The 26,313-nt window shown below is 39.4% G+C and overlaps 1 protein-coding gene across 1 annotated transcript in view; it reads right to left on the reverse strand.

Moving 5' to 3' along the window:
- The window catches only part of MPP7 (membrane palmitoylated protein 7), a 206,297-nt gene that overhangs the window by 109,955 nt on the left and 70,029 nt on the right, over positions 1-26,313 (reverse strand). Inside the window, exon 3 of the mRNA XM_039254767.1 lies at positions 60-137. Within this exon, the coding sequence (XP_039110698.1) occupies positions 60-137 (78 nt within the window). The remainder of the gene's footprint in view (positions 1-59; positions 138-26,313) is intronic.

Genomic DNA, 26,313 nt, shown 5'->3' on the forward strand with positions numbered 1-26,313 from the left:
TCCGGCCCGGCCAGGCCCAAGGGAGCCATGTCCCAGGGAGCTCAGAAAGGCACACTTACATCATCGGCCAGGACCGCTGCACCATGGAGGATGGGCACGGGGTTCTGCTTCTCATAGTAGTGGAGTTTCTCATGAATCTGGAAGAAAAACAAGTGAGTTTAAGTTTACCTGCTGGCAAACAGGAAGATACTGTGAGATTTTCATCACCGCAAGTAGAAACTGATCCGCTCAACTATTTAAACAAAAACTATGTGTTTTGATAAACCCAGAGATGACAAATATGTGAGCATCACTCATCTGGTCCAGTGTTTCCGACATGAAGTCAAACGGGGAAAAAACCGTTAACAAATAGGACCTGCATAAAAACTAAACCTTAGTTTTTCCCCCCAAATAATTGTTAGTTTTTAAAAATCTGTAATTCCTAAAACATATTGCTTCAAGATCTTAAGTATTGTTTGTAATTTACATTCCTGCTGCAAACAGAAATTTTGATTAAAGCAAGCTGATAAGCTGGCAGTTACGTCCCGCGGGGCTGGTACGTGGTAACACTGAGAGCTTGGGGCTGGCACTGGGCGGGTCAGGGGCCAGCGGTCTGGGAACACCTTCCTGAGCATGCTGTTCCTTCATCTTTTTTTTGCCCCCCAAATTGTCAATCTTTCCCCCCAGAGTCAAACTTCTAAGAAACAAAGGGAAAGAGACATGTCTTATAACTATTAAGCTTAAATTATTTTCTGTACTGTAAAACCAGTAAAATTATATTGTTAATAAATAATTTGGTCCTTCATTTCCCATCATTACCCAAGAAACACAAAGTCAAGAAGATAGGTTAGTGCATAAGACAAATGGGAGTTCCTTAAAAAAAAATTGAGTATTATCCCTGAGATGAAAGATGCTTTGACAACTGCAAAACTATGGCCCCTTAGTTTGATCGATCTCAGCCCTTACAGAGGTGCCCTTAATATGTTATACTTGAAAATTTACTTGAGCCTCTACTTAATTTATTTACAGTTGAAGAAATTACCCCTCACTATATATATATATATATATACACATTATATATACACTATATGTTATATATACACTATATATGTATATTATATATACACTATATATATATACACATTAAAAAAAAGTGGCACTTCAGAATTTCCCATTTTTAAAAGGTATCAAGTAATATACTCTTTAATTATCCTCAAAGCTAACCAAACTCTCCTGTAAAAAGTCTGGAAGATAGATTTTATTTTGATTAGCCAGATGCTACTGCTAAGAGAGGATTCTATTACCTTTTTGGCAACCTGGTCCACAACGCAAAGTATCAGGGAAAGCATTTTGACACTTATGATAATACCAGAATGATCAGGGCCACATTTTTGCTTAAAATATTGGAACATTTAAATACTAATCACAGCAGGGTAATAAACAAATTTTTAAGAATACAAGCTATAAAAGAAGCAAGATTTGATGTAACTCTTAAAGTATAATTGAAAACAAAACTGACCCACCTAAGAGCTAAATTAATTTTGCTTAAGTCATTATCAAAAATTAAGTTACCTCAACAAATACTATGGTAGAATACTGAACCTACCCTGTCATAAGGGTACTCACCTACCTTTATTGCAAGTACTTGTTTAAATGTCTGCTTGTAATAAATATAGACGCTCACTGTTACTAGGTACTTACAATGTGGATTCCCTACATAACAGTGATCAGTACTATCAGTAATACAGCCTTCAATAAGTTTAGTATTTTAATTCCTTAACCCTCATAAGAACATTAAGAGGCAGAAAGCCATCATCCCATTTTACAGATGAGCAGGTACATAGGAGTTAAATAACATGGTGTGGTCCCACAGGGAGAAGCAGCTGACCTGAGACTTAAACCTCAGGCCACCTGGCTCAGTGTCCGAGCTCTTCATTGCTCCATTAGCCTGCCTCTCAGACTAACATTTCGTCTGCCTTCTTCACTGACCTCACTCACTGATGGATGAATAGGAGAGAGAGGTTGGGCAGAGACGTGACAAATAATAATGGCCATTTCCAGTGACTACAGGATGGTTCGTCGGCACCTCTCTCCTTTTTCTTTCCAACATTTCCTAGGTCTTCCAGATTGGTTTATATTAATACAGTACTGTAATGACAACCTAAAATTACATGCCCCAAATATAGTATTTCTCCACTTTGCTTCTTCTGAGTGTCTTTTAAAAACAGTGAGCCCCTCTTTACACATCACCTTCTCTGGATCTTCACCCAAGTGATATGAAACCTGTCCCCACCCTGCCCACCCTGGGACTCTGTATTATATCAAGAATTTTCAAATGTTCTCCTAGAGTTTCTTTCTGTTTTCTTTCCTCCTAGAATTTTTAAATGCTGGTAACCCTATGCTGATACGTGTTTAACTTCAGGACAGTATTTAAAAAATTAAGTTGGGGGGCGCCTGGGTGGCTTAGTCGGTTAAGCGTCCGACTTTCACTTAGGTCATGATCTCGCGGTTCGTGGGTTCGAGCCCCGCGTCGGGCTCTGTGCTGACTGCCAGCTCAGAGCCTGGAGCCTGTTTCAGTCTGTGACTCCCTCTCTCTCTGACCCTCCCCTGCTCACGCTGTCTCTCTCTCTCTCTCTGCTAGAAATAAATAAAACACTTAAAAAAAATTAAGTTGGTAGGAAAGTAAAAATAATGCTAAGTAGTTCTGAGCCGTTGTTTCCCAAATCATTGACTTTTATTGGTATTTATAATACCAATACCAGGAAGAAAATTAAAAACAAAAATTGATTTTTAAATGCTAATACAATAAACTGGTAAGATGTATAATCTTCACCTCAAGGTTATTCAACAGAACTCTCTGTGATATTGAAAATGTTCTGGGTGGGGGGGGGCAGGGCTGGGTAGCTCAGTCGTTAAGCATCCAACTGTTGATCTCAGCTCAGATCCTGATCTCAGGGTTGTGAGTTCAAGCCCTGCGCTGGCCTCCACAATAGGTGTAGGGCTTACTTAAAATTAAAAAAAATTTTAATTAAAAAAAAATATTCTGTACCTGCTTGCCCAACACGGTTAGTCACTAGCCCCATGTGGCTAGCGAGTGCTTGAACTGCGTCTAGTTTATTTAAGGAACTGAATTTTTAATCTTCTGTAGTTTTTATTAATTTAAATTTAAATGCCCACATGAGGCTAGTGGCTTTCCTACTGAATAACACGGCACAGCTTTACGTTAAATGCTCTGTAATTCACCTTTACACATCAGAAAAAACACTCTGATATAGGTTAGCCAATTTCCCTGAGCGCTAACATTCTGGAATCCGACGGACAAACACAGAACCACAGACCCAGCATCTAATTACTAAATATCAAGTATTGCCAAACCTACAAAATCTCATTTATTTTAACTAAACACTTCCCTTTGCAGACTCAGCCATGCAATAAAAGCGTACTTCGTTTTTGTCCCCTGAACAACAGGAGGAGAGAAAAGTGGAAGGCGTTGCAGAAAGAAACGAGTCAGGAGTAAAAAAGACTGGCGAAAAGGGGACACTGGTTAGTTTCATACAATAGCAAACCAGGCAATTATTCAAAACTAAGGTCCTAAAAAATGGCATGCTAAAATATTTAAAATACACTCTGAAGAAAAAAGGACGTTTTAAAACTGAGACATTTATGCTCCACTAAATAGTGATTACACACATGTCCGTAAGGGTTTGTTTTCTGTAATTATACTTGCATCAGAAAAAATCAGTTAAAATGAAAACCATTTCTACATGTAACCAATTCTTAGAGGAAAGCTGTAATTACTTTCATTTACACACATATTGAAAATAAATGTTTTAATTTTTGTAAGAGAATCTGGTGCCAAAAATCTACTTTTTATACACATATCACAGAAATTGTTTTAAATGAAGCTTCAATAATGAAAGTATAAAGTAAATCGTGACTAATCTCAATGCAATTATTTATTTGAAACTTCTCAGTGATGTATAGAGGTAAACGGGAAGAACCCAATCATGGTTACCCCAACAGTATTAAATAAACCAAAGCTGTAAAAATCCTTTTCCTTTCTTCTATTGTGAATATTAAAAAGCAGTGAAAAACAACAGCTCAATAGTTTGACTATGTTAACAGCAAGCAGGCAAACCAAATTAGCACTGCGTGTACCCTCAACCCCACCCCAGCTACCTCATTTATTTGGAACATGGAGGAGAGAGAGATCCGAGTATTAAAAAAGATCCATGGAACACGCCAGCCGAGAGGAGCTGGGAATGACAGAGCCATGTTGTGTAGGGATTAAAAAATAAGTCAAAGTATTCTACTAATGGCAAGGATCCTCTTTTAAATAAAAAATTAATAATCTTTCTCCAAAAAACCATTTTTTTTTTTTAGAAAAGAGGAAATTTAAAAATGGAAAAGCAACAACAGAACAAGGCAACAGTGCTACCTGTATGTCCTTCTTTCCAATTTTATAGCACTGATCTCTCTTTTGGTTAATTTTCTTGGCCAATAGCTCCAAAAAAATAAAATTATTAAAACGGATGAAGGTTGATGCTTTGTTCCCTGCCTTTAATGTGTGATGAATTCTGGCTTACCCTTGCCACAGACCCAGAGCATCATATGAAATTAGTACCCATGCATTCTAAATATATGAGGAGTATTATTTACCTACGGCACATGGATAGCTCAGTCAGTTAAGTGTAGGATCAGGGCATGGTCTCAGGGTTGTGATGTGGAGCCTCTGTGCTGGGCATGGAGCCTGCTTGGGATTCTCTCTCCTCCTTTCTGCACCCCCACCTACCCACCCCCGAATACAAATAAATTTTAAAATATATATGAAAAAAATGAAAGTTCATTCTCACAAAACGTTTTCCACCATACACAACCATACTGTTTTTCCTGTTTGATGACGTAATATGGGAATTCTATTTACAGATTTCCAAATACTACACATCCTGGCATTCCCACAGTGAATTATGATAATATAGATCAGTTGATTATGATATATAGATCTTTTACTGTGCTGTGGAATCCACTGGCTAATATTTTATTTAGACTTTCTCCACCAATACTTTTTTAAAATTTATTTCTGAGAGAGAGAGAAACAGCGTGAGAAGGGGAGGGTCAGAGAGAGAGAAAGATACAGAATCTGAAACAGGTTCCAGGCTCTGAGCTAGCTGTCAGCACAGAGCCTGATGCGGGGCTCGAACCCACGAACTGCGAGATCAAGCCCTGAGCCGAAGCTGGACGCTTAACCGACTGAGCCACCCAGGCACCCCATCTCCACCAATATTCTTGACTGAGGCTGGATTATGTTTTTTCCCATTGGTCCTGTCTTTATTAGGTCTTGATATCAGTATTCTAATAATTTCATTATTTTTAAAACTGTGGAAGCTTTCTATCTTTTTATATGTGCTGAAAACATCTCAATACCACTGGAGTAATCTCTTCTTTAAATATTTTACTGCATTGCCCTGAGAAAGCAGCTGGATCTGATATATCTTGGAGGGTAGCTTTATCCCCAAACTTTTTCTTGGTGGCTTCTGGCAACTTCACCATTTATGTTTTTCTATCTCTTCTATTGTCAGTTGTGGAAAATACCATTTCCTAGAAAAATTATTCATTTATTTTCCTGGTCTTAAAAAATATCATCTCCTAGAAAATTATTTTCTTTTTGAATCTACTTAAGCAAAATAGCTTCTTACTGGTTTTTGAATTTCCTCTACTACCTGTCTTCTTTATCACCATTTTTTACTTGGCATATCCGTGCTTTCTCTATTTCTACCCTTTATCCTTCCTTTAGTTAACAAACATTGATTTTACTGTATTTTCAAAGAACCACCTTTTAGATTTATTAGCTTTACTGTTTTTGTTTTCTAATATTTTTCAGTTTTCATCTTAGTTCATTCCTTCTTTCTGAAATCTAGCCCTACATAAGACTTCAGTTATAACACTTCATACAAATTATTAGAAAACAAAAGGAGGTGCCTGGGTGGCTTAGCTGGTTAAGCGTCCGGCTTCTACTCAAGTCATGATCCTGCAGTTCATGAGTTTGAGCCCCAGGCTCTGTGTTGACAGCTCAAAGCCTGAAGCCTGCTTCGGATTCTGTGTCTCTCTTGCTCTTTGCCCCTCCCTTTCTCATGCTCTGTCTCTCTCTCAAAAATAAATAAACATTAAAAAAAAAGAATACAAAAGGGAAACTACTCTAACTAGAATTTTATTCATTCATAAAATATTGACTAAGGCAAGTACCCATTTCAAGAGTAAGATACTCAGTATGGGGAAAAAATATGGCAAGAGTGTAAGTCAATAAACCTGTCTATTTAGAAAGGTAATAGCCTGGGAAAGAGAGGAGGACATAGATCATATAAAGGGAAGACTTCAGCTGACCTATTCAAGCAAGTGAGAATAGTATTTGTCCCTGTTTCATTCACTGACCATTAGCTGGGCAGCTGAGGAGAGGTTTCTGTCCATTTAATTTTCGCCATTACTTTAGCACTTGCTCACCTGGGTGGCTCGGTCAGTTAAGCTCTTGATTTAAGCTCAGGTCATGACCTCACAGGTTGTGAGTATGAGCCCCACACTGGGCTTTGGGCGGACAGCACAGAGCCTGCTTGGGATTCTCTCTCTCCCTCTCTCTCTTTGCCCCTCCCCCACTTGTGTGCTTGCATTCACACTCTCTGGATTTTTCATTCAATACCATATTGAGGTATCTAGTTTGATACATGAATATGTAGTTCATTCATTTGAACAGGTAGATAATATTCTGTCATATTAACTAACAGTAGTTTACATGGGACACCTGGGTGGCTTAATCGGTTAAGCGTCCGACTTCAGCTCAGGTCATGATCTCAAAGTTCATGAGTTCAAGCCCCATACTGCTTCGGATTCTGTGTCTCCCTCTCTCTCTCTGTCCCTCTTCTGCTTGCACTCTGTCTCACTCTCAAAACTAAACATTAAAAAAAAAAACCCACACAGTTTACATATCTATTTTTTTTTACCTGAGAAACATGGTGGTTGTTTCTGCTCTTTGTTACTGAATGCCCTTTCACACCACTCTGCCCTGTACTGTGAGCAATGTTTCCTGAGTTCCCAGACCCTTGTCAACACTTGGTGTAATCAGACATCTTGTTAATCAAATGGATATGAAATGGGACTCTCCCCACGGCTTTCATTTCTATCTTCTCCAATCTCTGAGTTCTCTTTTCACAATAGTTTCGGAGGCAGAGACAGCTGCTCTCAACACCAATTGTCCCCGGCCACAGCCACTGACGAACTGTAGCTAGAGAGCAGCTGCCTCGTGAAGCCACATTTCTGGTCATCGCCACGCTCCACCCCACCCCCTACAGCTCAGCGGTCAAGCACGACGTCAGTTCTAGCACTACTTTCAGGCCCGGGCTTTTAAGAAATTGGGATGTTTCCTCCATACTCTCCCCCTCCCCCCAGCTGCATGCAGACTATGACAAGGCCTTAACACACACCAAAGCCACTAGATGGAACCATCTGGGTCCCCAACACACTTTAGGGAGAAGGGTAACACATCAATCTGATGTACCCCTCTAAACGATCGCTAAGCAGGAAATAAACTTCTATAGTACCTAAACTATTACCTTTTTTGGACTACTTGCCAATTGTCCATCCTACCTTAAAAAATACCGTGGCCTTGGGCAAAAAGAAGTGATTTTAACAGAGCCAACTATATCCAGCTTTTTCTATATGGTTGTGTGTTTTGTTTCTTAAGAAAACAGTCCCTATCCTAATAAAGAGATTCTGCTATGACTTCTTTAAAGTTTTACAGTTTTACTCTGTATCATGAAAGAGGTCTAACTTAATCTATTTCAAAAGGATAGCACCATTTAATCTTTTCCCACTGATATGTAATATTACTTATTTATCAAGCTCCCATACACAAGCATCTATATCTGGGCTTTCTATTCTGTATTCTTAATTTGTTTCTCTGAGCCAATATTGTTATTATACTTTTATCTACACTCTTGACTTTTAGAAGAAGGAAAAACTTCTTAGCCATTTATTCTGCCACAAGGCTTTTGGGTTAAGCTTGCCAGCTACCCATATTCCATGAAAAACGAAGCTGGGATATCTTAGCCATCTGTCTGCATTTTGGGAACTTCTTGAAATCTATCTTCAAATTATTTTGCTCTCTTACACTGTATCTAATCCCTAAAGAACTTATTCACAGAGTATTTTTTTAATATTTATTTTTGAGAGAGAGAGAGAGAAAGAAATAAAGAGAGAACTAACACAAGTGGAGAAAAGGCAGAGAAAGGGCAACACAGAATCTGAAGCAGGGTCTAGGCTCTGAGCTGTTAGTGCAGAGCCCAACACAGGGCTCGAACTTGGGAATTGTGAGCTCATGACCTGAGGCAAAGTCAGACGCTTAACCGACTGAGCCACTCAGGTGCCCCTCAGAGTGTTTTGAGTGTTTTTTTAAAAAATAACTCTTCAGAGGCAGAGTGGGTGGCTCAGGTCATGATCTCATGGTTCGTGGGTTCAAACCCTGCATCGGGCTCTGTGCTGACAGCCCAGAGCCTGGAGCCTGCTTCAGATTCTGTGTCTCTCTCTTTCTCTGTCCCTCCTCTGCTCATGCTCATGCTCTGTCTCTCAAAAATAAACAAACAATAAAAAAAATTGTTTCAAAAAACATAACTCTGCATCTTATATAGTTTTATATAGTTCAAATATGGCGTTTTTGTTTTTTTTTCTTTTTCTCTTTAAAAATCTTACGTTTATTAACCAGCATCTCGTGTTTTTATGATTAAAGACTTCTTTTATAACTGACATCATTTAAGAATACTTATAGGCTGGGACACCTGGGTGGCTCAGTTGGTTAAGCGGCCGGCTTCAGCTCAGGTCATGATCTCACAATTGGTGGGTTCGAGCCCCACATGGGGCTCTGTGTTGGCAGCTAGCTCAGAGCCTGGAGCCTGCTTCGGATTCTGTGTCTCCCTCTCTCTCTCTGACCCTCCCCTGCTCATGCTCTCTCTCTCTCTCTCTCTCTCAGAAATAAATTTAAAAAGTTAAAAAAAGAATACTCATAGGCTATAAAACTGCTGTATTACATAGAATGCTTAGCTTTTAATCTTGGTATCAGCCATACCTGCAGACTGTAGCTGAGGGTAGACTGTATTCTCAAATGTTTTGTCATCTGGGGTTGTTAGTAAATCTTCCGTGGACATGAAGATGTCCTAGGCTGATGATACATCTTTTCAGAAATACTTTTTATTTGCTTCTGATGGGTGAGTTTGCAATATCACCAGCCACTTTGCTAAATTCACAATTTGGGATTCCTGGACTTTGTGCACAAAAACTCCAACCACAGGAAAGATCTTGGGAAAATGGCGGAGGAGGATCCTGAGCTCGCCTCTCACAGATACATCAACACTACAACTATAGAAGATGCCACTCACTACAAAAAACACGTAAGGGCTGGCAAAAACAGATCTTCCACAGCTCAGCAACTAAAGGGGAAGCCACATGAAGAAGGGTAGGGGAAAGAGACATGGTTGGGAATCAAACTCCCAGAGCCATGACCTCCCAGGGGGGATATTACAAGCACCAAGACCCTCTCTAAGAAGACAGGGAAATCAGCCCCATACTGAGCACCCCTGCTGTTGGAGACCTGCTGGGAAGACAAGCCTGGTTGTCTTGTTAAGTAGCAGTGCTTCACTGTGGGAGCACTGAAGATCAAGACTCAACTACAGGGGAGCCAGAGGGCTAGGGGAAACCAAGACGCCGCTCTTTTAAGGGCAAATGCACTCTATTACTTAGTCTGAGACCCAGCCCAGAGGCAGTTTGAAAAGCACCTGGGTTATACATGAAGGAAATTAATTGACTTATTTTATGGCATATGCTGGAGCAGCAGGAATCTCTACGAACCTTCTCCAGAGCAGCAGTGTTGGCGGGAGACTTTTCTCTTGCCTTCCTCTAGCCAGCTGGCCAGACACTTGAGTGAGTCAGTTCTGCCGATCTCCATCTACGTCGCTAGCACCGCTTGCCCTGCCATGGCGTTCCCTGGGAACCCAGCCCACCTGATCTGCCCACCCTAGCAAGTGTCCCTCCAAAGCAGCTCCTGCTCTAACAGGTGGGCAGCCTCAGTGAGAACCAGCACCCTCCAAAGCAAATGCTGTCCCAGGGAAATGGGGGCCAGCCATGCACACCAGCATGCCCAAAGCTATTGCAGCCAGTACTCTCGGCCAGCTGCGCTGAGAGTTAACCCTGCCTATGGCAGCCACAGCCCAGTCACAAAAGGGGGCACACGTTGCCCACATGGGGATACCCCACAAGTGCCTGCTACAGATGACCAAAGGGAATTGTGCTACAGGACCAGAGGATGCCTTCTCTATAAGGCCACTACCTTCAACACCAGGAAACGTAGCTGTCCTAAGCTAATACATAGAGACAAACAGAGAGTTAGACAAAATAAGGAGACAAAGGAACATGGTCCAAACAAAGGAACAAGATAAAACTTGAGAGAAAGAACTAGAAGAAACAGAGAAAAGGAATCTACGTAATGAACAGTTCAAAGTAATGGTCATTAAGGAGTGCCTGGATGGCTCAGTCGGTTAAGTGTCTAACTCTTAATCTCAGCTCGTGTATTGATCCCAGGGTGGTGAATTCAAGCCCTGCATTAAGCCCCACACTGTGTGTGAAGCCTCCTTAAAAAAAATAAGCAATGGTTATTAAGATATTCACCAGACTTGAGAGAAAGGTGGATCATTTCAGTGAGAACTTCAACAAAAGACAGAAAATGTTAAAAAAGCTGAGGAATACAATAACGGAAATTAAAACTATAGTACAGGGAATCAACAGCAGATTAGAAAATGCAGAAGCACAGATCAGTGATCTGAAAGACAGGAAAACAGAAAGCACCTGAGCTGAAGAGTAAAAGAGAAAAAAGAATTTTAAAAAATGAAGACAGGGACCTTTGTGACAACCTGAAGCATAATAACATTCACATTATAGGGATCACAGAAGGAGAAGAGAAAGAAAGGGCAGAAAGCTTATTTGAAGAAACAGCTGAAAGCCTCCCTAACCTAAAGAAGGAAATAGACATTCAGGCCCATGAAGCACAGAAACCCCAAACAAGATGAACTAAAGGATGTTCACACCAAAACATCTAAAAATTAATAGATCAAAAATTAGAGATTTCTAAAAGCAGCAAGAAAAAAGCAAATAGTTACATAAAAGGGAAATGTCATTAGGTCATCAGCTGATCTTCAGCAGAAATTTTGCAGGTCAGAAGAGACGATGTATTCGAAGTGCTCAAAGGAAAAAAACCTACAACCAAGAATACTCTATCCATCAAAGTTATCATTCAAAATTGAAGAAGAGATAGTTTACCAAACAAAAGTAAAATGAGTTCATCACCACTAAACAAGCCTTACAAAAAATATTAATAGAGCTTCTTAAAATGGAAAAGAAGAGATCATAAAACTAGAAGAAAATTATGAAAGGAAAAAAAATTTCACTGGTAAGAGCAAACATGTTAAAGGTAGATCACTTAATAAAGATCTTATGAAGGTTAAAAGACAAAAGTAGTAAAATCAACTACATCTACAAATATTAGGTTAAGAGATATAAATAAAAGGTAAAAGAAAATACATGATTAATTTAAAAACTTTAAAGTAAAATATGACATCAGATATAGAAAAGATGGAGGAGGAGCTATAAAAATTTAATGCTTTTAGAATGTGCTCAAAAATGACCATCAACTTAATAGAGACTGTCACATACATAGGATGTTATAACTCATGGTATCCCAAACCAAAAACCCAGAATAAGTACACAAAAAAAATAGAGAGAATGGAATCCAACCATAACATCAAAGAAGGTCACCAAACCATGCAGGAAGAGGGGGCAGGACAAGAAGGAACAAAACTACAAAAACAGGGGCGCCTGGGTGGCTCAGCTGGCTGAGTGTCTGACTTTAGCTCAGGTCATGATCTTGTGGTTTGTTTGTTCGAGCCCCACGTGGGGCTCTCTGCTGTCATCGAGGAGCCTGCTTCAGATCATCTGTCCCTTCTCTCTCTGTGCCCCTCCCCCACCTGTACATGCGTGCACGCACTCTCTCTCAAAAGTAAACAAACCTTTTTTAAAAAACTACAAAAACGGGGCACCCGGGTGGCTTAGTCGGTTAAGCGTCTAACTTTCGCTTAGGTCATGATCTCGCAGTTCGTGGGTTCGAGTCCCGCGTCGGGCTCTGTGCTGACTGCCAGCTCAGAGCCTGAAGCCTGTTTCAGTCTGTGACTCCCTCTCTCTCTGACCCTTCCCTGCTCACGCTGTCTCTCTCTCTCCTAGAAATAAATAAAACATTAAAAAAAATAAAAATAAAAAAATAAAAAAAAATAAAAAACTACAAAAACAACCAGAAAACAACCAACAGAATGGCTGAAAGTACATACCTCTCAATAATTACTTGAAATATAAATGGTCTAAATGCTCCAATCAAAACATATATGATGACTGAATGGATGAAAACAAAAACAAAACCACCCATCTATATCTGCCCATAAGATACTCTTTCAGATCTAAAGACACCTACATACTGAAAATGAAGACAGCAAAAGATATTCTATGCAAATGGAAGAAAAAAAAAAAAAGGTGGGGTAGCAATACCCATATCTTTATATACCCATAGACTTTAAAACAAAGAGTGTAATGAGACAGGGGTGCCTGGGTGGCTCAGTCAGTTAAGCGTCTGACTTTGGCTCAGATCATGATTTCACGATTTGCGGTTCAGGCCCCATATCAGGCTCTGTACAGACAGCTCAGCTAGAGCCTGTTTCAGATTCTGTGTCTCCCTCTCTCTCTGCCCCTCCCTGGCTCACAATCTCTCTCTGTCTCTCAAAAATAAATAAATATAGGGGTGCCTGGGTGGCTCAGTCAGTTAAGTGCCCGACTTCGGCTCAGCTCACAGTTCGTGGGTTCGAGCTCCGCGTCAGGCTCTGTGCTAACAGTTCAGAGCCTGGAGCCTGTTTCAGATTCTGTGTCTGTCTGCCTCTCCCCTGTTCACACTCTGTCTCACTCTCAAAATATAAATAAGGATTTAAAAAATAATAAATAAATGTAAGAAAATAATTTTTAAAAAAAGAGTGTGATGAAACAAAAGTATCACATAATGATAAAGAGATGGATCCAGCAAGAGAATGTAACAACTGTAAATACCTATGTACCTAAGACAGCAGCACCTAAATTTATAAGGGAAACACTGAGATATAAAGGGAGAAACTGACAATGATACCATCATACTATGGGACTTTAATACCCCAATTATATCAATGGATAGATCTCTGAGACAGAAAATCCATAAGAAACAGTGGCTCTGAATGACATATTCAACCACATGGACTTAGCAGATATATACAGAACATTCCATCCAAAAGAAGCAGAATGCCCTTTCTTTTCAAGTGCACATGAAAAATTCTCCAAAATATATCACACAGTAAGCCATAAAACTAGTGCCAGGAAGTTCAAGGAGACTAAAATTCTATCAAGCATCTTTCTGACCATAATCCTATGAAAGCAGAAATCCATTACAAGAAAACACTGGAAGAAATAAAAGGTGGGGGCTATATAACCAGTCAACAAAGACAGCAGAGAGTAAAAAAATATATGTATACCTGGAAACAAATGGAAATGGAAATACAAAATACAATGGTACAAAATCTTTGGCAAACCGCAAAAGCGGTTCTAATAAGGAAGTTTATAAAGATCCAGAACTACCTTAAGAACCAAGAAAAAGTTCAAATGAACAGTCTAACCCTACACCTAAAAGAACTAGGAAAACAAAAAGAACAAAGCCCAAAGCAAGCAGAAGGAAGGAAATAATAAAAATCAGAGTGGAAATAAATGAAATGGAAATTAAGAGAACAGAGATAATACTGATGAAACTAAGCCAGTTCTCTGAAAAGATAAAATTGACAAAACTTTAGTCATCAAGTTTTGTTTCAATTCATCAAGAAAAAAGAAAAAGGACTCAAACAAATAAAATCAGAAATGAAAGAAGTTAAAACTAATCCACAGAAACACAGAATACCTTATTATTAAAAAATTATTTATATTAAATATAAACCTAAGTAATATAATAATATTGATTAAGAATTATTAGAGACAAAAAAATTATGCACCAACAAATTGGACAACCTTGAAAAAATGGATAAATCCCAAGAAACATATAATCTTCCAACACTGAATTAGGAAGAAATAGAAAATCTGAAGAGAGAAATTACTAGTAATAAAACTGAATCAGTAATAATAAATAATAATAATAATGGCTTCATTGATGAGTCTAGCAAACATTTAAACAAGAGTTAATACCTAGCCTTTTCAAAATATTCTACAAAATTGAAGAGGGAGGAATGCTTCTAAATTCATTCTATAAGGACAACATTACTCTGATACTAAAATAAAGACACTACCAAAAAAATTAAAAACCAATATTCTTGATGAATATAGATGCAAAAATCTTCAAGAAAATATCAGCAAACCAAATGCAACAATATATTGAGATTATTCATCACAATCAAATGGACTTATTCTAGGGTCAAAGCGTGGTTCAGTATCCTCAAATCAACACGATACACCACTTTAACAAAATGCAGGGTATAAGTCATATGATCATCTCAACAGGATGCAGAAAAAGCATTTAACAAAATTTAGCATGCAATCATCATGAAAACTCTCAATAAAACGGATACAGATAGGACTCAACTCAAAATAAAAAAGGCCATATACGACAAACCCACAGCTAACATCATACTCAAGGGTAAAAGCTAAAAGATTTCCTTCTAAGATCAGGAATAAGACATGGATGCCTATGCTTGCCACATTTATTAAACATAGTACTAGAAGTCTGAGCCACAATGTTCATACAAAAAGAGGGGAGGGGGGCCTGGGTGGCTCAGTTGGTTAAGCATCCAACTTCAGCTCAGGCCACGATCCTGTAGTTCTGGAGTTCGAGCCCTGCATCAGATTCTCTGCTGTCAATGCAGAGCCCACATGGGATCCTCTCTCTCTCTCTCTCTCTCAAATAAAAAAAAAAAAAAAAAAAAGGTACAGGGGCGCCTGGGTGGCTTAGTCGGTTAAGCGTCCGACTTTCACTTAGGTCATGATCTCGCGGTTCATGGGCTCGAGCCCTGTGTCGGGCTCTGTGCTGACTGCCAGCTCAGAGCCTGGAGCCTGTTTCAGAGTCTGTGACTCCCTCTCTCTCTGACCCTCCCCTGCTCATGCTGTCTCTCTCTCTCTCTCCTAGAAATAAATAAAAAACTTAAAAAATCTTTTTAAAAAAAGTACATTTAAAAAAATTTTAAAGGCACTCAAGTTGGTAAGAAAGGGGTAAAACATGATACTATATATAGAAAATCCTAAAGGCTCCACACACACAGACACAAAAAAACCTATTAAAATATATGAATTCAGTAAAGTTGCAAGGCACAAAATTATATATTCAGAAATCTGTTGTTTTTATACACTAATAATAAACTGTCAGAAAAAGAAATGAAGAAAATAATCCCATTTACATTTGCACCAAAAAGAGTATACACCTAGAAATAAATTTAACCAAGGAGGTATAAGACCTGTACTCTGAAAACTCTGACACTGATGAAAGAAATTGAAGAAGATACAAGTGAATGGCAAGATATCCCATGCTCATGGATTGGAAGAATTAATATTGTTAAAATGTCCATATGACCCAAAGCAATCTACAGATTCTATGCAATCCCTATCAAAATACCAATAGTGTTTTTGGGGGGCACCTGGGTGGCTCAGTCGGTTAAGCATCTGATTTGGGCTTAGGTCATGATCTCATGGTTCATGAGTTCGAGTCCCGCATTGGGCTCTGTGCTGACAGCTCAGAACATGGAGCCTGTTTCAGATTCTGTGTCTCCCTCTCTCTTTGACTCTCCCCTGCTCGTGCTCTGTCTCTCTTGCTCTCAAAAATAAATAAAACATAAAAAAAATTTTTTTAAATACCAATAGTATTTTTCATAGAACTAGAACAAATAATCCTAAAGTCTGTATGGAATCACAAGAGATCCAGAATAGCCAAAGCAATCTTGAAAAATTAGAACTAAGCTGTAGGTATCATAACCCCGCAATCTATACTACAAAGCTATAGTAATCAAAACAGTATGGTATTGGCACAAAAATGGACACATAGATCAATGGAAAAAAATAGAGAACCCAGAAAAAAACTTATGCCTAAAAGGTCAACTAGTCTATGACAAAGGAGGTAAGAATATACCATACTATGGGGAAAGGATAATAATTACTTTTTTAAATAAATAAATAATGTTGGGAAAACTGGACAGCCACATGCAAAAGAATGAAACCGGACCACTTTCTTGCACCATACACAAAAATTAACTCAAAGTGGATTAGAGACCTAAATGTAACAACTGAAACCATAAAACTCCTAAAGGAAAACATAGATCTTAGTACTATTTTTCTGGATGTGTCTCCTTAAGCAAAGGAAACAATAAAAATAAACAAGTAGAACTGTATCAAAGTAAAAACCCTCCGCACACCAATCAACTAAATGAAAAAGGAATCTACTGAAGGGGAGAAAAGGATACATCCGATAAGGGGTCAATATCCAAAATATTTAAAGAGGTCAGACAACTCAATACCACCAAAAGCAATCTAATTAAAAAATGGGCATAGGCATTTTATCTAAGAAGACACACAGATGGCCAATGGACACATGAAAAGATGTTCAACATTACTAGTCATCAGGGGAATGCAAACCAAAACCATAATGAGATATCACATAACACCTGTCAGAATGGCTATCATCAAAAGGACAAGAAACAACAAGTGTTGGCCAGGATGCAGAGAAAAGGAACACTTGTGCACTGTTGGTGGGAATGTAAATTGATGCAGCCACTACGGAAAAGTGTAGAAGTTAAAATTTTTAAAACTGAACTACCACACGATCCAGTATTTACCTGAAGAAAGTTAAAACACTAATTTGAAAGGATACGTACACCCCTTATTTTATGGCATTATTTCTAATGGCCAAAACACAAAAACAAAAGCAACCTAAGGGTCCATCGATTGATGCATAAAGAAAATGTGATACACACACACACACACACACAATGTAATATTACTCACCCATAAAAAAAGAATGAAATCATGACAACATGGATGGACCTAGAGGGTGTTATGCTAAGTGAAATAAGTCAGTCCAAGAAAGACAAACACCATATGATTTCACTTATATCTGGAATCTAAACAACAAAACAAAACAAACAGACCAAAAATACAAAGAAACTGGTGGTTGCCAGAGTCGAGGGAGTAGAGAGGTGGACAAAATAGTGAAGGGGATTGAGATCTGAACTTCCAGTTATGAAATAAATAAGTTCAGAGATGAAAAGTACAGTATAGGGAATATAGCCAATAATACTATAATAAAATGGTATGAAATAGACAGTAACTACACCTATTGTGGTGAGCAATTCATGATTTCATAATTTCATAATGTACACCTGAAGCTAATATAATACTGTATATCAACATTTCAACTAAAAATTAAAAACTGCTTGAAAACCCCCTCAAACTTCACACCATGGACCAAGCTCTGAAACTAGACTTTCTTTAGATTCTACCTAATCCCAAGACAAGACAGCCGAAATTCTTGGTCATCTCTCCAGAAAGGCAGTTGGAACTGTCCTCACTTTCCGATTCACTAACAGAGTAACCCTAGAAAAGGAACCATTTTACATGTGTGACTCGGTAGCAATGTCCTGCCTATACTGAGCCTAATGTCAGGAGAGTGCCCTCCACCCCCCGATCTCTGGGCAACCTCTCCAACACAGCTATATCATGAGCTTAAGCAGTTTCCAGTGTTTACTTTCCTCTTCATTTCTCAAACAAGTGGATTTCCCTGACTCTCCTAACAAGCTTAGTTATGCATTTAAAAGAATGTTTGCAATTATGCATCTAGAATGTCTAGCTACTTACTGTAGGAAGTAGAAGGCTGGTTATTTCATGTAAATTAATTCTGGCTTCTAAAAAAGCAACATCCGATTTCCTTGCAGAGTACTATTATAAAAGGGGGGTGAGTCACTTCTTACTTACAGGAGATTCTAGATACTTTTATCCTTGAGCTTCCATGACTTATATTCATTTGGCTTGTGAGATACATTTTGGTCTGTGTTTCTACCTGATCTCACTGTATCTTTATAAAGTTGAAAATAACAGTCCTTTTTCAGGGTTAAAGCAGAGATCCTTATAATGCTTTGGTCTTTAGTCCCTCTTCCATAGGATGTAGAATTTATGAGCATACTTGTACTCAAAAGCACAGTTAATAAAAAAATTTTGAGGCAGAAACTTTGCTCAAGCCAAAAGGATGGGAGGTGAGGGGGAGAGCCTTCAAATAGGAAGCCAGTACTCTGCCTGCAATTCAGGCCAGGGGGTTTGCAACATCTCTACTGAGTTGAATTCTTATAAGGGATATGGGTATGAAGTGGTTATAAGCACCAGTAACACTTTTCAGGCTCAAGTTAAATTATCAAAACCAACAAACCATCAAACTTGTGACTTTGATTGAATACGCGGTGACTGTACTTGAAGTCAAGTCCCAGAATCTTTCCTGCAGATTCTATTACTTTAGTTCCTAGAACAATATTCTGAAAGTAGCCAGGGCATTAGACGTTTCTTTGTAAACCTTTTGTAACTCAACAAAAACTAAACTTGAATTATCCAATCCAGAAGTCCCCAAACTGTCCCACTTTGAAATAACCCAGGATCTGTACATACATCTTTCACTCCACTCATTGTATAATGATCAGATCTGCCTTGAAATAAGCCTATATTCAATAATCACTGAAGGCCCCAGAAGCCATTAAAGTTTTATCAGGGTGATGGTGGGTGTTACTGTAAATGGCAAATAGGTTGCTTTGATATCATGTAACTTGGACAGGTTTCAATATATAAGCAGCAGTCAATCATTTGTAGTTTACATTTTAAGAAAAAGCACTGTAATGAGAGCCGTAAAAGCAAGTTTTTTCATAACAAAAAAATGGAATGAGCAGTCTTAAAAAGTGGCAAGTTGCATATCTTGGGTCTATGCCTAAGAGTCATGGATGGTTCTCAGCAGATCACAGCCTCCTGGAAGCTGTATTTAAATTGCTGGCATGTATTTTTCTAGGAAAATAATCCAAAACTTTCACCAAAAAACTCAAATGGGTCTATGATCCAAAGAAAGATTAAAACTATTGTTTTAAGTTTCCAAATACAGATGGATGATTCATGCCAAGAAGCTTAGACTTTATCCCTCCCCCTCCCCCACTCCAAAGAAAAGTTCTGAGGATGAAACACAAGGCTGGATTTGTGCTTCACTCCTTTTTCCTTGCAGAGACTGGGGGAGTGGTGTGGGGTAGAAGTCTAGAAGGAGGAAACCAGTTAAGAGGATATTGCTCCAGCGGTAAGAAATTCCAAAGGACTTTTCACTGCTCAGTGCAAGTTACTTGCCACATTCCTCAGGCTTTCCCTTCATTTTTGTAGCAGGGTCCAAAGGACTCCACCTCTCAGTAGCCGCCACTACAGCCTCCATCCCCAAGCTACTGTGAAATCTGATACACTCTTCCCAACTGTTGTTTTCCTCGCAGCCCCCAAAGAAAAGCATACGGGTCCATTATGTTTTGGGGATTTTACTGCTACCCACATGCGGAAAAGGACAAGGGCAAAGAAAAACAAACATGAGGAATTTATAACATTCTCAGAGTTTTTAAAAATGAACCATCAATGTAATTGATTAAGAGCCTTTAACTTAAACATATTTGAGTTTAAATCCCAGTTCTGCCACTAGACAACTTACGTAAATTTGCAATGGACTAAATGTTCATATTCCAGCCCCCACCCCCCCCCCAAAAAATTCATATGTTGAAACCTATTACCCCAATGTGATGGTTTTAGGAGGTTGGTCCTCCGGGAGGTGATTAGGTCATGAGAACAGAACACTCACAAATGAGACTAGTGCCCTTATAAGAGACCCCAAGGAGGCTCCCTCCACCCCTCCACCATGTAAAGATAGCAAGAAGAAGCCATCTATGAACAAGAAGGCAGGCTGTCACTGGCACTAAATCTGCTGGCAGCCTGATCCTGGACTTCCCAGCCTCCAGAAGGGTGAGAAACACGTTTTTATGGTTTATAAGCTACCCAGTCAATAATGTTTTTTTATAGCAACCCAAAAGGTTTAGTTTTGTAAACTTTAGCTTCCTCCTATTTAGAATAGGATAATAACAATAATACCTACTACATAGCATTATCATGAGAACAAAATAAGATCGCATTAAAAAGAGCCTCAAGTTATCTCTAGCAAAGAGAAAATACCCAGTGAGCAGTAGTGTAGGTCTTGACTCTCCCTAAGACCCCCCACTGATATTCCTGGGAAGAGGAGACCTTAGTTCCCCTTAACTGTATCACATGCACACACAGACAACACAATCAATGCCTAGAGATAAAATCAAAGCAGCACTCTATGCTCAAGCAGAGAATATGCATTTCTGAGGGACCCTGAACCAAATGACATCCCTCATGACAGTTCTTCAAAAACAATCAAAGTAAAAGACCTGAAAAGAATCTGAACGAAGGCAGTGAGTGGCTGCAGGGTTAAGAAAGCCTGGATGGGCACAGAAAAGGCAGAAACTCAGTTTTTCAACAGCAAGGGTCAAATGATGCAGAGTGCAAGATCAGGCTAGGAACATCACAATGAAATTTCGAGGCAGAATATGGTGTGTGATGAAAATCCTAGATCTATGCATTTATGAATATGTGCAAAAAGGATGTGTCTTAAAATAATCAACATTTTGGTTTCCCTATTCTCAAAGGAGAAGGTCTCTCTTTAGGAGAAAGAAAAATGAAATCCTCACACAGGAAAAAGCATGTAACAGCTAGATAGAAGGGCTCTTAGAGCAGCCGTTAGGGGCGCCTGGGTGGCTTAGTCAGTTAAGCGTCCGACTTGGCTTAGGTCATGATCTCGCGGTTTGTGGGTTCGAGCCCCGCGTCGGGCTCTGTGCTGACTGCCAGCTCAGAGCCCGGAGCCTGTTTCAGTCTGTAACTCCCTCTCTCGGCCCTCCCCTGCTCGCGCTGTATCTCTCTCTCTCCTAGAAATAAACATTTAAAAAAAAAAAAAAGAAAAGAAAAGAAAAGAAAGAGCAGCCATTAGAATTACTTCAAAGGCCATCAAAAGCTAGCTGTTATTGTTGTCAGCTTTCATCTCCCTATGGGAATTTAAAGACCTTCTGTCCCCAACCTCAAATTCTGTTGAAGTGCATGAAGAAACACAGAGTTTTGATTTGGTTAGGGAATGTGGACTGCATTTCAGTGTGACTGTATGGAAATTGGGTGTTGGCCAGGAGCCAGATTTCCCTGACAGTGGAAACACTCAGCAATCATAACTCGGCTGTCAATTCTTTATTCACAACCTTCAACGGCTTGCCGGTGCACTCAAGACTAAAGATATGCTTGCAAATGCACTTAGAAATTCAAGATAGTTCTAGGGTCCTTCATTACCTAGCTCTTACAGGCTTCCATCTCAAGCTACTCTCCCCCCAGATTCCAACCATAAAGACCTAATATTAGTACCTCAAGCCTACAGGGTCCATCTCACATTAAGGCATTCTCTCTACCTGCAATGCACCTGAGTCTTGGGGTACGTGCATTCATCTTTGGGTCTGAACTCAAATGTCCCTTATACAAAGAAGTATTCCCTAACAGTCCTATCCAATCAAGTTCGTACTCCTTTATTAGTTCTGATAGCTCCTTATTCTTATCAGACTTATTCTTATCAGACTTCATATTTTTAGATGTATCATATTTATCTGCTTTTACCTGTCCTCACTAGAAAGTGAAATTCATAGACTAGGGACAGTGTGCCCTAGAGCTGACCACTATATCCCCTGCTCATGGCCCAATACCACACATAAAATAGAACCTCAAAAGTTGCAACTAATTAGTGATAAATGGATACACGAATCTTGCAATTCTAGCCAGCCAGGAACATTCTAGAATCATGTTTAAGAGGATGGTGACTGCAACTATTTTCTTCTTCCTGACCTGCTACTGATGCCAAAGCTGAAAAGTGGTGGTCAGTCCCGCATTCTGAAGAAAGACTTCCAACAACTGGAAATATATGTCTCATGACTGAAATGTAACCATCACCATCTCTATTGTCCCACCTGCCACCTCCCTACATGTGTACGCGTATGGGATATGTATGTTGTGTACACGTGAAAAGGAAGAAAAATTGTCTTATCAAGATAGGAAAAGAGAAAAATAAAGAAGTAGGGACTCTAGGGCCTAGTGAATAGACAGAGATAAATGTCTAAGAGAATCCCTCCTACAGAACGGAAGTGCAGACATGAAGACCATAAAGATATTCTCCAGCTCAGGCAGCAGACTAGCTAATTTACCCTGCGTGTCGATCTAATCAGAGGAGACGGGAAATGAGTGCAATGGCAGAAGAAAGGAAGCAGCAGGGGACGGGCTCTTGCTTGGCCTACAAATAATGCTGGAGTTTCCTAAGGGTCCAGTGGACCCCACTGAAGGTAGCCAGGCTTAAGCTACCTTGATTATCATCCAGCCGCCAGCACTGTAAAAGGCTTCCGGCCATACCAACTGTGCACCCCAGGAGAGATGCAACATTTGTGCATTTAATACAGAGATAAGGATGCCAGTAAGTGTCAACCTGAGAAGGAGCAACAACAGGGATAATTAAGTAAAAACTACTGTCCCTTTCCCCTTTGTGTTTTCTCCCAGCCCCCAACACACTGGAAGAGCTGCATCTCCATCCAGAAGTCAAGCAGTCCATCCCCCAAAGTGTGTGTGAGTGCTGGGTACCTCAGGGGAGGAGGTGAAGGGGGGAGGGGGAGGGGAAGAAAGAACACACTGTGTCCTAGGATGGACTCCCAACTCCACTCCTCCTAGCTGGCACTCGGGAAGGTAAAGGATTAGATTTACCTGTGACAAAGGAGTCTTAAACTGGTCATTTAATAACTGAAAGGATTATTGAACCGGAAGTTCTCAGAACCCCTTCATCCTCCTAAAATTCACTGAGGACCTCAAAGAGCTCTTATGTGGGTTATATTTATTGATATTTGAAGCACAGAAATTAAAACTAAGACTTTTTTCCCCAAAATTTGTTAATTCATAGTAAGTCCAAAGAAAGACAAATGTTGTATGATTTTCCTCATACGGGGAATTTAAGAAACAAAACAGAGGAACAAAAAGAAAGGGAAACAAACCTTAAGAGACTCTTAATGAGAAAGAACAAGCTGAGGGCTGATGGAGGGAAGTAGGAGGGGGATGAGCTCGATGGGGGATGGGTACTAAGGAGGGCACTTGTTGTGATAGGCACCGGGTATTGTAATGCAAGTGATGAATCAATGAACTCTACTCCTGAAACCAATATTGCACTATATGTTAACTGTTAACTAAAATATAAAATAAAAATAATAAAATAAAAATTTCAGCGCCCCCCCAAAACAGTATGTTAATACAACATGACTTATAAAACATTTTTCAGAAGAATTTAGAAAGGAGAGTTGTCTTGTTTTACAAATTTGTAACTATCTTTCAATTCTGGCTGAAAAGAAACTAGCTCAATTTTCCTATATGTTTCTGCATTCAATCTGTTGGGATATGTTGCTTTGCTTGAAGTAACTGGAGAAAATCAGGCCTCTCACAGACTCGTGGTTGGAAGCAGGAGTAATACTTTAGTTGTCTTTTTAGCTAATTGTGAGTATCTGTTGCTAGCAGTGGTGTTTTTTTTTTAATTTTTAATGTTTTATTTATTTCTAGGAGAGACGGGGGGGGGAGAGAGAGAGAGAGCGAGCGTGAGCAGGGGAGGGTCAGAAAGAGAGGGAGACACAGACTCTGAAACAGGCTCCAGGCTCTGAGCTGGCAGTCATCACAGAGCCCCACGCGGGGCTCGAACCCACGAACCGCGAGATCATGACCTAAGCAAAAGTCGGACACTTAACCGACTAAGCCACCCAGGCGCCTCAGTGGTGGTTTTTTTAGAGGCAAGTTGCAATGTGAACTCTGAAACCTTATCAATGAGCCTTTCATCCTCTGTACATTACAATGACTGGTCTCTCTTGCAGAGTACGTGGCCCTTTTACCCATGTGTGATTTTACAAACTCAGGCACTGGTCATTTAGAAAATAGTGCCTAAATGAGTTTAAACCCTGGACTACAACAACAATTACAACAACAAAGTCGCATTTGTTAATATCACCACGGAGCTCTTCCAAACAAGACTTCAAGGGGAAGCTGGCAGCCTCACAGTGGCAGATACAAGTTTTTCAAAGTCTGAATGACTACTTGAAAGCTGTAATTTTATCACTGGCAATAATATGGTGGTTGCTATCTTTGAAGTGACAGGCTCCCTTGGAACGTTTGAGGAAATGTCTTCCAAACGTCACCCAACCCGGATAAACATAGTTTCTATGTCAGTCATCCTTTTATGAAAAAAAAAAAAAATGGTAACCTATCAAAAACAGTAGCTGCTTCATTTTCCAATCATGTAATCCTGTAACTGCTTTCCCTCAGGGCAGGAACTGTGATAAGGAGCAAAGCACTTTCTGAACAAGTCCAATTTCTTCTACCTTAAAAAGATTTGAGAGGAAAAAGACTATGTGACAGTTTTAATGCAATTGATTACTTTTACTGCTTCATCAAGCACTTTTTTTTTTTTTTGAGAGAGAGAGAGAGTGTGAGCAGGAAAAGGACAGAGAGAGAGAGAGAGAGAGAGAGAGAGAGAGAGAGAGGCAGGCAGAGAATCAGAAGCAGGCCTTTGTACTGTCAGCACTGAACCCGACTCAGGGCTCGAACTCACAAAACCATGAGATCAGGACCTGACCCGAAATCAAGAGTTGGATGCTTAAGTGACAGAACCACGGGGGCCCCCTTGATCAAGCACATTCTTAATTAAAACTGGCATCTGTTTATTAGTGGAGTGCATGCTGGGGAAGAACAGGGTGGCTGCCGCACTGGCACCGTCTGGCGCTGATGCCTTGTGGGAGCATGCCAGCGGTTCTACCTGCCATTGCTTTTCTTCATCAGCGCAAATGCCAGAGCAATGAGAAAAGCAAATATCATAATATTATTCTGAAAGCAGTTCTGGCCTTGCAGACACCTGAAATAGTTTCAGGGACCTCAGGGGTTCACGGACACACCTGAAAACCACCACTAGATATAGAGTCTGAGCGCCCATAATAAATGAAAAGAAATCTAACATTTCCTTGTGGCCGTACCTCTCACAGTGAATTCCATGACTCTAGCATACGAATATTAATACTTTTGATCTTATAGACATTTCTTTGGCATTTTACCTGAAACCACAGGTGTAGGTTTGTGTTACTGTTATATACATTTAATTTATTTTGAGAGAGAGAGAGGCAGAGAGAGAGGGAGAGAAAGAATCCAAAGCAGGCTCCGCATGACCAGTGTGGAGCTGGATACGGGGCTCGAACTCACGGAACCGTGAGATCATGACCTGAGCCAAAACCAAGAGTTGGATGCTTAACACACTGAGCCAGCCAGGCGCCCCTTTCAATTATATATTTTTATGTTTTAAAATATGTTTTAAAATTTTCCTGCTTTGCATAATAACATAAAAAGTTATCTGCTTATATTCCTACCCTCACAGCTGGGACATTTTAATGTACCATAGTCATATTTGCCATTGGTACAAATCAAATTGTAACTGGAGCATATCTAAAAAATGGCATTCTTTTCTTCCCTAAGTTTTATATAAAACACAGCTAACCTTTCCCCTCCTACCTAAAATGTTCATCTTTCTATGAAAAACATTTTTCACTGTGAATTCCTTTTTTTAATAGAAAAACAGAGCTGTGGTTATAGATGAGGTTCTGCCAACACGAATGATAAAATAATAATAAATAATCTCTTGGTCAGTAAGAAACAAACACTTTTAATGACTTTGCTTATAGGAAGATGGTCCCTAGGTGGACAGAGGAAACTCAGACCAAAATTAACTATTTTAATCTTGTTCCAAAACAAATTCTCCTACCATCTCAAAGTTAAACATCCTAGGCTTCTGAAGTATGAGCTAAAATATGTGCAATTTATTTCTAATAAAAAAATGAAACCTCAATTTCCTAAGGTTATTTTCCCAACTTTTCATGCTAGTAAGTCTTTAAAGTCATAGGAATATATGTTAAACATCTTTACAGAAATGCAATTGTAAAATTTTTATGTTCCTACAATCTTTAAACCTATCTCTGATAGTTCATACCCAAAGGTATATAAAGTCTGATTACTTATAAATGGCAGAAGGTTAATACATTATTA

The sequence above is a fragment of the Hyaena hyaena genome, unplaced genomic scaffold (assembly GCF_003009895.1).
Source record: "Hyaena hyaena isolate Hyena2069 unplaced genomic scaffold, ASM300989v1 scaffold_498, whole genome shotgun sequence".
Taxonomy (NCBI): domain Eukaryota; kingdom Metazoa; phylum Chordata; class Mammalia; order Carnivora; family Hyaenidae; genus Hyaena; species Hyaena hyaena.